Source organism: Budorcas taxicolor, chromosome 1, assembly GCF_023091745.1.
Source record: "Budorcas taxicolor isolate Tak-1 chromosome 1, Takin1.1, whole genome shotgun sequence".
Taxonomy (NCBI): Eukaryota; Metazoa; Chordata; class Mammalia; order Artiodactyla; family Bovidae; genus Budorcas; species Budorcas taxicolor.
In genome coordinates this window covers 203,641,932-203,658,124 of record NC_068910.1, presented here as the reverse complement: position 1 = coordinate 203,658,124, position 16,193 = coordinate 203,641,932, and the positions used below count along the sequence as shown (strand labels likewise).

The 16,193-nt window shown below is 50.5% G+C and overlaps 1 protein-coding gene across 1 annotated transcript in view; it reads right to left on the bottom strand.

The window, feature by feature from the left end:
- Positions 1-345: 345 nt before the first annotated feature.
- The window catches only part of LOC128043395 (SH3 domain-binding glutamic acid-rich protein-like), a 170,458-nt gene continuing 154,610 nt past the window's right edge, over positions 346-16,193 (bottom strand). Inside the window, exons 9-10 of the mRNA XM_052635738.1 lie at positions 5,716-5,856; positions 346-2,011 (exon numbers count right to left, since the gene is read on the bottom strand). Of these exons, the coding sequence (XP_052491698.1) occupies positions 5,749-5,856 (108 nt within the window). The 3' untranslated portion in view covers positions 346-2,011; positions 5,716-5,748. The remainder of the gene's footprint in view (positions 2,012-5,715; positions 5,857-16,193) is intronic.

Below are 16,193 nucleotides of genomic sequence, written 5' to 3'. Positions count from 1 at the left end.
CAACCTGGGTGTTTCTTTTGAGCTTCTTTTTTTAACGTATTTTTAATGCTGTCTAGTTTCTAGAAACTTCATATATTGACAAAGCATGTGGATTTTTTAAACTATATTTTGATATCTTATAGTCTACATTTGTCATTGTGCCGCTGGAGCCACTAACCGTTGCGGGTTAGACTGATGGGTGAAGTCAAATCTGGATGAGAACTTATACTAGTTACATGGTATTATTGATCAAAATGATTTTTGCATTTTAATAATACCTTGTACAAAGTGAAATGTGAGTGAATAAATAATATATATTAAAATATTAATTTCTTGACTACAAAAGACAACATAAATAAAAAATAATTAAATTAAGTGATTTATTAATTAATTTAAATAAGTTATTTACTCTGCTTATTATTAGCACAAATATTTATTCTCATTCAAAAATACAAAAAAAAAAAAGAGGAAAATTGGCATCTAGATGAATAAATCTGTCTCCAGCCTGCTCTACCACAAGAGCTATAAGTCAGCCCCAGCAACAGCAAATGCTTAAGGCCTATTTGGGTGTGGAGCAGCTATAAAATTGCGACGCTTTTTACACAGGACATAATCTGATGAAAGACGGTACAAAGTAGAAACTAAATTTTAAGCATACGGATTTCCATCCCACTGCAGTCTCTCACCTTATTTTTAACAAGGAGCGAAATTTCCTCAGAGGAGTCTACTTCAACATTTTGGAACAAAATAATGTTCATTCTCTTCGAAATGCCTCTTTTGGTTACCAGGGTAACCAGAAAAGAGCCGTCTGCCAGAGTTCCCGTGAGCCACCAGAGACTGCATTCCCCAGTGACACCAACAGGCTTAGCCGCAAAATCGATAGGCAGACTTAGGCGGAGGAAAAGTTAAGGCTGCTCCAAGCTGACAGCCAGCATTGTCCTTAATTAAGAAAACAGCACAGAGAAGGGCCCTTCTGGTGGCACAGGAGCAATACGGGCTGCAAGGAAAGCACACAGAGAAGCACACACACACAGAGCGGCGAGACGCCAGCCAAACCTTACGAGGAAGGGAAAAAAAATGCTATCAGACACTGAGATGGAGCAGGTGAGCAGAGAAACGCTTCAGACCTACCTGGTGAACACGTCAAGGGGCTGGACCAGCTCTTGGAAAACAGACACTCAGCATCAGGAGGCAAGATTACAGTCACAGGCTTTGCACGTAGCAGTCATGGCTGCGAATCAATCAGTACAGGAGAAGCAGAGGCTGCCACTCCCTCCAGCGTGGAAACGTGCAGAGGGCGCTGGGGTGGCGAATTTATTTGTCTGCCTCGAGATCCCTACACACGTGGACAGCAGCGACATTTAAACAAGGCTTGGGAGACAAGGTACACACAGTGGTGCGAATAATACAAACTAGGACATAACGAGGCAGTCGGTGTCACCGGAAAACATGGGCCAAAACAATCGATGTAACAAAAAGCATCTATCCCGGCCGACACAGAAAAGTTCTGCGGAGGCTCCAGGACTACACCCCGCCCCGCTACAGACAGACTGAGCCAGCCTGTACATGGAGAGACTAGAAACGAAGAAACCCACTCCTTGGGACAAGATATTTCTTATTCAGCTTTATTTGTATGGTTGTTCTCTGGAAAGTTCTTCATCTTCAAAGCGAATTCTGAGAAAAGTAGCGTAAGGCACTTTTGTCTTATCACAAAGAGACGTTCTATATTTTGTAATTTTTTTTCAGGGTATTAGTGAGAAGGACAATTCATGCAAAGCAAAAAAAAAAAAAAATTTAAGCGAAGGCCACAAATGTCAGGCCCGTGAAGGTATGTGAGTGCTGTCTTCACATTTGATTTCATGTCGATATGATTAAGTAAATACATGTGTGGAGATCTAATCGCATCATGTCATACAATTCCCCAGTGAACCCTGGACATCCTGACAGAGGTGTGCTAGCTTCAGGCCAAAGCGTTTCGTTGAATTCAGCTTGTGGGGAGACAGATGAAATGGTGCTTCATGGTTTGGGTTTCCTAAAAGAAAGGGAAGATATTAGGGAGATGAAAATGAAAGAGAGACAGAGAATGTTTATCACAAACTTAATTATTTATCAAGAGAAGTGAAGTGAAAGTCGCTCAGTCATGTCTAACTCTTTGCAACCCCATGGACTGCAGCCTGCCAGGCTCCTCTCTGTCCATGGAATTCTCCAGGCCAGAATACTGGAATGAGTTGCCATTTCCTTCTCCAATCAAGAGTTGAACTGCCTTTTATTCTAGAAACTACTACTCATCAAGGGCAAAGAAAGGAAATTAAATTTTTCTTGTGGAAAACTAGCCGAGGTTTATATCCTTTCTCTGTACTAACCTATCAAACATCAGAAGGAAGCTGGCATCTTCCATTACAGTTTCCCCATTGCATTTTCATGAAAAACGGAGAGACTGAATTTACAGCTTAGTCCTGGGGGTGGGGGGGAAGCAGGGGAAGAGCAAGCAGGGGTAATTGAAATGATCCACAGCTAGACTAGAGACAGTATGGAGCAGCACCCCGTTAGGAGACAGAACTCAGTCTCAGACTACAGACTGTTTCTCCTGGGCCTCAATTTAGCATCAATTTCAAATATAAGACATGAGAAATCTTTCGTAGTTCCATTCACTGCCATATTCTCCCTAGGACCATTTCTTCAAGCAAAGTGCCTGGCATATCCATGAGCTATGAGATGGTGTGCTTTTAGACGCCAAATGGTTTGCCCATTTCATGTTGCATTTTCAAGGACATAGGATCTCTCTGGGGGTCAGGGATGCAATTTAGGAAAGCGATTCATGCCTTCGCTGCCAGGCATTTTGACCTCACGACAAACGTCTATGAATTAAATTCCAAACTAGAAGTCATCGGTTGCTGTTGTTCAGTCACTAAGTCATGTCCAGCTGTTTGCAGCTCCATGGACTGCAGCATGCCAGGCTTCCCTGTCCTTCACCAACTCCCAAAGCTTGCTCAGACTCATGTGCATTGAGTCGGTGATGCCATCCAACCATCTCATCATCAGAGAAACAGGTAAAATGGCCTTGCCATAGGTTTTCTTTTTTAAATCAGTCTATAGAGCCATCTGGCTACTGAAGGATTCTCTCTCAGCTGTGTCATTTCATATTCAATATTTTTTATAATTATCACATTAAATTGCATAATTTTAAAAGACTTTGCAATCAGAGTGAATAGAAATGAATTTAACTGTATTTATGAGTCTTTTACTGTTGGGGGGGAAGGTTGCTATAAATATCAGCATATTTTCCTTTCCTGTCATTCTTCAGATAGAATTCTAAAAGTAAACTTGCCAGTCTTCATTTTTTTCAAAATTGAGTCCCAATCCATTCCTAAGGGAATTAGGACATGGGATTGGGGACATTAATCAGACTGACAACAGACTTCTCAATTGTAACTTTTTTCTTCTATTTAGAAGAAAATTAAAAATAAAGAAATGAGATCGCTTCCAAATTGATCATCATTTGGCCCTAAAGTGGAGGTCTGTGTGGTCACAAAATGAAAGAAAGCACCTGGGAAAGCATCAGATGATGGGCTAGATTTGCTTCCCTGAGGCTCAGACAGTAAAGAATCTGTCTGCAATGTGGGAAACCTGGATTCAATCCCTGGGTCAGGAATATCCCCTGGAGAAGGGAATGGCAACCCACTCCATATTCTTGTCTGGATAATCCCATGGACAGAGGAGCCTGGAGGGCTACAGTCTATGGGGTTGCAAAGAGTTGGACAATACTTTGGCCACCTGATGCAAAGAGCTGACTCATTGGAAAAGACCCTGATGCTGGTAAAGATTGAGGGCAGTAGGAGAAGGGAACGACAGAGGATGAGATGGTTGGATGGCATCACCGACTCAATGGACATGGCTTTGGGTAGACTCCGGGAGTTGGTGATGGACAGGGAGGCCTGGTGTGCTGCGGTTCATGCGGTCACAAAGAGTCGGACACAACTGAGCAACTGAACTGAACTGAACTGAGTGACTAACACTTTCACTTTCAGATTTGCTTTGTAATTTGAATAAAGGAGTAATGAAACTTCCATAGTCCCAATAATACAGTGTGATGGCTTCTCCCACCAGCTCCAAGATTTCTTAAAAATACATCCATTTTTTTTAAATCAGCATTTTATGTTTAAGTGTAAGTATATTAAAAGGGGAGATATATACTATTCAAATCGGTCTTTGGTGCACAGAGCGGAGCCTTCTGTTAGCTGATATTTATAAGCACTGGAGTTTCTTTTCCTGTCTACAGTGTCTTTTGTCTGCCCTTCGCTAGACAGGCTCCAAGAGTGACTGCAGACCTTAACTGAAGACTTGTTGTGTGTCCAGCGCTCACTCTCTCATCCTCTATTTCTTCCTGCTCCCTTGATATCAGTTCAGTTCAGTTCAGTCGCTTAGTCGTGTCCTACTCTTTGCGATCCCATGAATTGCAGCATGCCCTGATATCAATAGCCACCAAATTGGTCTTACCTGCTTCAGTGGAGACATGGTACAGACAGAAAGGAGACTACAATTTTTTTTTTTAATGAACAAGAACCCTTAGGGTACCAGAGCAAATTGTGAGCCTCACTGCCCTAGAGAATAAATAGTTACCCTCAAATCTGTTGGCAAGGTCAAATCATGTCAATAGAAACATAATGTTCACATAGGTATTTGCTAAAAGTCTGTTATACCAGATACTTTTATAGCTCTTAATGACCTTATCATCTTTTCTGTATAGCCCACAACATTTGAGTATTTTCTCTGTGTCCTCAATACCCACTTTCAGTATCTTACTAATATAATACATTTAGGGTTACCTGCTGAAGCCCGAAGCTCCAATACTTTAACCACCTGATACCAAGAGTCAACTCATTGGAAAAGACCCTGATGCTGGGAAAGATTGAGGGCAGGAGGAGAAGGGGACGACAGAGGATGAGATGGTTGGATGGCATCACTGACTCGATGGAGGTGAGTTTGAGCAAGCTCTGGGCGTTGGTGATGGACAGGGAGGCCTGGCGTGCTGCAGTCCATGGGGTCGCACACAACTGAGCGACTGAACAACAACAAAAGGGTTAACTTACCGAACTATTAAAGACCACATAACTCTTTTTCATTGTCAATAGAAGTTTAAAATTACAAGGGAGTAAGCATACTTGTCAAAGATACCTAAAGTGACTTCACCATATTCCAAACTGTTTCTACCTGAGTGCTCTGGCTAATATTGTATAAATGGATGTTTTGATATAAATCAATGAATAGTAATATCAAGTACTTATCATTGAATCTGGCAATATTTTTTTTCATGAGCAGCCAGCTTTGGGGGTTTTTTAGGCTGTACTGATGATCATCATTGTTATGAACATCAATTGTAAATTCCCCCACAGATGTGTAAAGGAGTTCATGTGATAGATGCTGAGAACAGAATACTCCCTGTGCTTTCACTTAAATACAGAGGAAGAAGGAGCAACAGGTGCGACACAAGCTTCCTCACCCGAAAGTCACACTTTTTACTAGAAATCGTATCAACCACAGCCTTGCTTGCCCTGGTGCCCAAGAAATGGGTCCAGGAGAATTAAGCAGCCTGCCGGCTCCAAGAAGGGGCAGCCCAGGGCCTTGAGAAGACAGACAAACCGATCGAATTGGAATCCACCTCCATCGCTAGGTGAAATGTGGTCTAGATGGCGGACAGTAATAAACAGGCCTTCAACCCCAGAATGATGTGGCTACCTGGACAAGTGGAAAAGCAGAGCACGAACAGGCCTAAGACTCTTCTTCCTCGTCTCCTTCTCCTTCTTCTCCTGGTTCCTCTTCTTCAGCTTCCTCTCCCTCTGCTTCCCCTTCTGCTCCCTCCGCGGCTACTTCTTTCGTCTTTAACAAAAATCACACCGTTATGGAGAAGCGTAAGGGTCAACGGATACAGTGAGGAAGAGTGTAAAACATCAGGCTAGAGGTCAGGGCCTCCCCCAGCCCATCCAACACACACACACACAACACACCCACACCACACACACAACACACACACCCGCCACACAAACACACCCCACATATACACCCTCCACACACACAACACAGACACCCGCCACACACACACACCCCACATATACACCCCACACACACAACACAGACAGCCGCCACACACACACACCCCACATATACACCCCCCACACACAACACAGACAGCAGCCACACACACACACCCCACATATACACCCACCACACACAGAACACACACAAACACCCGCCACACACACACACCCCATATATACACCCCACACACACAACACAGACAGCCGCCACACACACACACCCCACATACACACCCCCCACACACACAACACACACAAACACCCGCCACACACACACACCCCACATATACACCCCACACACACAACACAGACAGCCGCCACACACACACACCCCACATATACACCCCACACACACAACACAGACAGCCGCCACACACACACACCCCACATATACACCCTCCACACACACAACACACACAAACACCCGCCACACACACACACCCCACATATACACCCCACACACACAACACAGACAGCCGCCACACACACACACCCCACATATACACCCTCCACACACAACACACACAACACCCGCCACACACACACACCCCACATATACACCCTCCACACACACAACACACACAAACACCCGCCACACACACACACCCCACATATATACCCCACACACACAACACAGACACCCGCCACACACACACACCCCACATATACACCCCCCACACACAACACAGACACCCGCCACACACACACACCCCACATATACACCCACCACACACAGAACACACACAAACACCCGCCACACACACACACCCCATATATACACCCCACACACACCACAGACAGCCGCCACACACACACACCCCACATATACACCCTCCACACACACAACACAGACAGCCGCCACACACACACACCCCACATATACACCCCACACACACAACACAGACACCCGCCACACACAAACACACACAACACACCCACACCACACACACAACACACACACCCGCCACACACACACACCCCACATATACACCCCACACACACAACACAGACAGCCGCCACACACACACACCCCACATATACACCCCACACACACAACACAGACAGCCGCCACACACACACACCCCACATATACACCCTCCACACACACAACACACACAAACACCCGCCACACACACACACCCCACATATACACCCCACACACACAACACAGACAGCCGCCACACACACACACCCCACATATACACCCTCCACACACAACACACACAACACCCGCCACACACACACACCCCACATATACACCCTCCACACACACAACACACACAAACACCCGCCACACACACACACCCCACATATATACCCCACACACACAACACAGACACCCGCCACACACACACACCCCACATATACACCCCCCACACACAACACAGACACCCGCCACACACACACACCCCACATATACACCCACCACACACAGAACACACACAAACACCCGCCACACACACACACCCCATATATACACCCCACACACACCACAGACAGCCGCCACACACACACACCCCACATATACACCCTCCACACACACAACACAGACAGCCGCCACACACACACACCCCACATATACACCCCACACACACAACACAGACACCCGCCACACACAAACACACACAACACACCCACACCACACACACAACACACACACCCGCCACACACACACACCCCACATATACACCCCACACACACAACACAGACAGCCGCCACACACACACACCCCACATATACACCCCACACACACAACACAGACAGCCGCCACACACACACACCCCACATATACACCCCACACACACAACACGGACACCCGCCACACACACACACACCCACATATACACCCCCCACACACAACACAGACAGCCGCCACACACACACACCCCACATATACACCCCACACACACAACACAGACACCCGCCACACACACACACCCCACATATATACCCACCACACACACAACACAGACAGCCGCCACACACACACACCCCACATATATACCCCACACACACAACACAGACACCCGCCACACACACACACCCCACATATACACCCCACACACACAACACAGACACCCGCCACACAAACAACACAGACACCCGCCACACACACACACACACAACACACCCACACCACACACACAACACACACACCCGCCACACATACACACCCCACATATACACCCTCCACACACACAACACAGACACCCGCCACACACACACACCCCACATATATACCCCCCACACACAACACAGACACCCGCCACACACACACACCCCACATATACACCCACCACACACAGAACACACACAAACACCCGCCACACACACACACCCCATATATACACCCCACACACACCACAGACAGCCGCCACACACACACACCCCACATATACACCCTCCACACACACAACACAGACAGCCGCCACACACACACACCCCACATATACACCCCACACACACAACACAGACACCCGCCACACACAAACACACACAACACACCCACACCACACACACAACACACACACCCGCCACACACACACACCCCACATATACACCCCACACACACAACACAGACAGCCGCCACACACACACACCCCACATATACACCCCACACACACAACACAGACAGCCGCCACACACACACACCCCACATATACACCCCACACACACAACACAGACAGCCGCCACACACACACCCCCCACATATATACCCACCACACACACAACACAGACAGCCGCCACACACACACACCCCACATATACACCCTCCACACACACAACACACACAAACACCCGCCACACACAAACACACACAACACACCCACACACACCACAGACAGCAGCCACACACACACACCCCACATATACACCCTCCACACACACAACACACACAAACACCCGCCACACACACACACCCCACATATACACCCTCCACACACAACACAGACAGCCGCCACACACACACACCCCACATATACACCCTCCACACACAACACACACAACACCCGCCACACACACACACCCCACATATACACCCTCCACACACACAACACACACAAACACCCGCCACACACACACAGCCCACATATACACCCCACACACACAACACAGACAGCCGCCACACACACACACCCCACATATACACCCTCCACACACACAACACACACAAACACCCGCCACACACACACACCCCACATATACACCCCACACACACAACACAGACAGCCACCACACACACACACCCCACATATACACCCTCCACACACACAACACAGACACCCGCCACACACACACACCCCACATATACACCCTCCACACACACAACACAGACACCCGCCACACACACACACCCCACATATACACCCCACACACACAACACAGACAGCCGCCACACACACACACCCCATATATACACCCCACACACACCACAGACAGCCGCCACACACACACACCCCACATATACACCCCCCACACACAACACAGACAGCAGCCAACACACACACACCCCACATATATACCCTCCACACACACACCACAGACAGCCGCCACACACACACACCCCACATATACACCCCACACACACAACACAGACACCCGCCACACACACACACCCCACATATACACCCACCACACACAGAACACACACAAACACCCGCCACACACACACACCCCACATATACACCCTCCACACACACAACACAGACAGCCGCCACACACACACACCCCACATATACACCCCACACACACAACACAGACACCCGCCACACACACACACACCCACATATACACCCCCCACACACAACACAGACAGCCGCCACACACACACACCCCACATATACACCCCACACACACAACACAGACACCCGCCACACACACACACCCCACATATATACCCACCACACACACAACACAGACAGCCGCCACACACACACACCCCACATATACACCCCACACACACAACACAGACACCCGCCACACACACACACCCCACATATACACCCACCACACACAGAACACACACAAACACCCGCCACACACACACACCCCACATATACACCCTCCACACACACAACACAGACAGCCGCCACACACACACACCCCACATATACACCCCACACACACAACACAGACAGCCGCCACACATACACACCCCACATATACACCCCACACACACAACACAGACACCCGCCACACACACACACCCCACGTATACACCCTCCACACACACAACACACACAAACACCCGCCACACACACACACCCCACATATACACCCCACACACACAACACAGACAGCCGCCACACACACACACCCCACATATACACCCTCCACACACACAACAGAGACACCCGCCACACATACACACCCCACATATACACCCTCCACACACACAACACACACAAACACCCGCCACACACACACACCCCACATATACACCCCACACACACAACACAGACAGCCACCACACACACACACCCCACATATACACCCTCCACACACACAACACACACAAACACCCGCCACACACACACACCCCACATATACACCCTCCACACACACAACACACACAAACACCCGCCACACACACACACCCCACATATACACCCTCCACACACAACACAGACAGCCGCCACACACACACCCCCCACATATACACCCTCCACACACAACACAGACAGCCGCCACACACACACACCCCACATATACACCCTCCACACACACAACACAGACACCCGCCACACACACACCCCCCACATATACACCCCCCACACACAACACAGACAGCCGCCACACACACACACCCCACATATACACCCCACACACACAACACAGACAGCCGCCACACACACACACCCCACATATACACCCACCACACACAGAACACACACAAACACCCGCCACACACACACACCCCACATATACACCCTCCACACACAACACAGACAGCCGCCACACACACACCCCCCACATATACACCCTCCACACACAACACAGACAGCCGCCACACACACACCCCCCACATATACACCCTCCACACACACAACACAGACACCCGCCACACACACACCCCCCACATATACACCCCACACACACAACACAGACAGCCGCCACACACACACACCCCACATATACACCCCCCACACACAACACAGACAGCCGCCACACACACACACCCCACATATATACCCACCACACACACAACACAGACAGCCGCCACACACACACACCCCACATATACACCCCACACACACAACACAGACACCCGCCACACACAAACACACACAACACACCCACACCACACACACAACACACACACCCGCCACACACACACACCCCACATATACACCCCCCACACACAACACAGACAGCCGCCACACACACACACCCCACATATACACCCCACACACACAACACAGACAGCCGCCACACACACACACCCCACATATACACCCTCCACACACACAACACACACAACACCCGCCACACACACACACCCCACATATACACCCCACACACACAACACAGACACCCGCCACACACACACACCCCATATATACACCCCACACACACCACAGACAGCCGCCACACACACACACCCCACATATACACCCCACACACACAACACAGACACCCGCCACACACACACCCCCCACATATACACCCTCCACACACACAACACAGACACCCGCCACACACACACACCCCACATATACACCCCACACACACAACACAGACAGCCGCCACACACACACACCCCACATATACACCCTCCACACACACAACACAGACACCCGCCACACACACACCCCCCACATATACACCCTCCACACACACAACAGAGACACCCGCCACACATACACACCCCACATATACACCCTCCACACACACAACACACACAAACACCCGCCACACACACACACCCCACATATACACCCCACACACACAACACAGACAGCCGCCACACACACACCCCACATATACACCCACCACACACAGAACACACACAAACACCCGCCACACACACACACCCCACATATACACCCTCCACACACAACACAGACAGCCGCCACACACACACCCCCCACATATACACCCTCCACACACAACACAGACAGCCGCCACACACACACCCCCCACATATACACCCTCCACACACACAACACAGACACCCGCCACACACACACCCCCCACATATACACCCCACACACACAACACAGACAGCCGCCACACACACACACCCCACATATACACCCCCCACACACAACACAGACAGCCGCCACACACACACACCCCACATATATACCCACCACACACACAACACAGACAGCCGCCACACACACACACCCCACATATACACCCCACACACACAACACAGACACCCGCCACACACAAACACACACAACACACCCACACCACACACACAACACACACACCCGCCACACACACACACCCCACATATACACCCCCCACACACAACACAGACAGCCGCCACACACACACACCCCACATATACACCCCACACACACAACACAGACAGCCGCCACACACACACACCCCACATATACACCCTCCACACACACAACACACACAACACCCGCCACACACACACACCCCACATATACACCCCACACACACAACACAGACACCCGCCACACACACACACCCCATATATACACCCCACACACACCACAGACAGCCGCCACACACACACACCCCACATATACACCCCACACACACAACACAGACACCCGCCACACACACACCCCCCACATATACACCCTCCACACACACAACACAGACACCCCCCACACACACACACCCCACATATACACCCCACACACACAACACAGACAGCCGCCACACACACACACCCCACATATACACCCCACACACACACAACACACACAAACACCCGCCACACACACACACCCCACATATACACCCCACACACACAACACAGACAGCCGCCACACACACACACCCCACATATACACCCCACACACACAACACAGACACCCGCCACACACACACACCCCACATATACACCCTCCACACACACAACACACACAAACACCCGCCACACACACACACCCCACATATACACCCCACACACACAACACAGACAGCCGCCACACACACACACCCCACATATACACCCCACACACACAACACAGACACCCGCCACACACACACCCCCCACATATACACCCTCCACACACACAACAGAGACACCCGCCACACACACACCCCCCACATATACACCCTCCACACACACAACAGAGACACCCGCCACACATACACACCCCACATATACACCCTCCACACACACAACACACACAAACACCCGCCACACACACACCCCACATATACACCCCACACACACAACACAGACAGCCGCCACACACACACACCCCACATATACACCCTCCACACACACAACACAGACACCCGCCACACACACACCCCCCACATATACACCCTCCACACACACAACACAGACACCCGCCACACACACACACCCCACATATACACCCTCCACACACACAACACACACAAACACCCGCCACACACACACACCCCACATATACACCCCACACACACAACACAGACAGCCGCCACACACACACACCCCACATATACACCCTCCACACACACAACACAGACACCCGCCACACACACACCCCCCACATATACACCCTCCACACACACAACACAGACACCCGCCACACACACACACCCCACATATACACCCCACACACACAACACAGACACCCGCCACACACACACACACCCACATATACACCCCCCACACACAACACAGACAGCCGCCACACACACACACCCCACATATACACCCCACACACACAACACAGACACCCGCCACACACACACACCCCACATATACACCCCACACACACAACACAGACAGCCGCCACACACACACACCCCACATATACACCCCACACACACAACACAGACAGCCGCCACACACACACCCCCCACATATATACCCACCACACACACAACACAGACAGCCGCCACACACACACACCCCACATATACACCCTCCACACACACAACACACACAAACACCCGCCACACACAAACACACACAACACACCCACACACACCACAGACAGCAGCCACACACACACACCCCACATATACACCCTCCAAACACACAACACACACAAACACCCGCCACACACACACACCCCACATATACACCCTCCACACACAACACAGACAGCCGCCACACACACACACCCCACATATACACCCTCCACACACAACACACACAACACCCGCCACACACACACACCCCACATATACACCCTCCACACACACAACACACACAAACACCCGCCACACACACACAGCCCACATATACACCCCACACACACAACACAGACAGCCGCCACACACACACACCCCACATATACACCCTCCACACACACAACACACACAAACACCCGCCACACACACACACCCCACATATACACCCCACACACACAACACAGACAGCCACCACACACACACACCCCACATATACACCCTCCACACACACAACACAGACACCCGCCACACACACACACCCCACATATACACCCTCCACACACACAACACAGACACCCGCCACACACACACACCCCACATATACACCCCACACACACAACACAGACAGCCGCCACACACACACACCCCATATATACACCCCACACACACCACAGACAGCCGCCACACACACACACCCCACATATACACCCACCACACACAACACAGACAGCAGCCAACACACACACACCCCACATATATACCCTCCACACACACACCACAGACAGCCGCCACACACACACACCCCACATATACACCCCACACACACAACACAGACACCCGCCACACACACACACCCCACATATACACCCACCACACACAGAACACACACAAACACCCGCCACACACACACACCCCACATATACACCCTCCACACACACAACACAGACAGCCGCCACACACACACACCCCACATATACACCCCACACACACAACACAGACACCCGCCACACACACACACACCCACATATACACCCCCCACACACAACACAGACAGCCGCCACACACACACACCCCACATATACACCCCACACACACAACACAGACACCCGCCACACACACACACCCCACATATATACCCACCACACACACAACACAGACAGCCGCCACACACACACACCCCACATATACACCCCACACACACAACACAGACACCCGCCACACACACACACCCCACATATACACCCACCACACACAGAACACACACAAACACCCGCCACACACACACACCCCACATATACACCCTCCACACACACAACACAGACAGCCGCCACACACACACACCCCACATATACACCCCACACACACAACACAGACAGCCGCCACACATACACACCCCACATATACACCCCACACACACAACACAGACACCCGCCACACACACACACCCCACGTATACACCCTCCACACACACAACACACACAAACACCCGCCACACACACACACCCCACATATACACCCCACACACACAACACAGACAGCCGCCACACACACACACCCCACATATACACCCTCCACACACACAACAGAGACACCCGCCACACATACACACCCCACATATACACCCTCCACACACACAACACACACAAACACCCGCCACACACACACACCCCACATATACACCCCACACACACAACACAGACAGCCACCACACACACACACCCCACATATACACCCTCCACACACACAACACACACAAACACCCGCCACACACACACACCCCACATATACACCCTCCACACACACAACACACACAAACACCCGCCACACACACACACCCCACATATACACCCTCCACACACAACACAGACAGCCGCCACACACACACCCCCCACATATACACCCTCCACACACAACACAGACAGCCGCCACACACACACACCCCACATATACACCCTCCACACACACAACACAGACACCCGCCACACACACACCCCCCACATATACACCCCCCACACACAACACAGACAGCCGCCACACACACACACCCCACATATA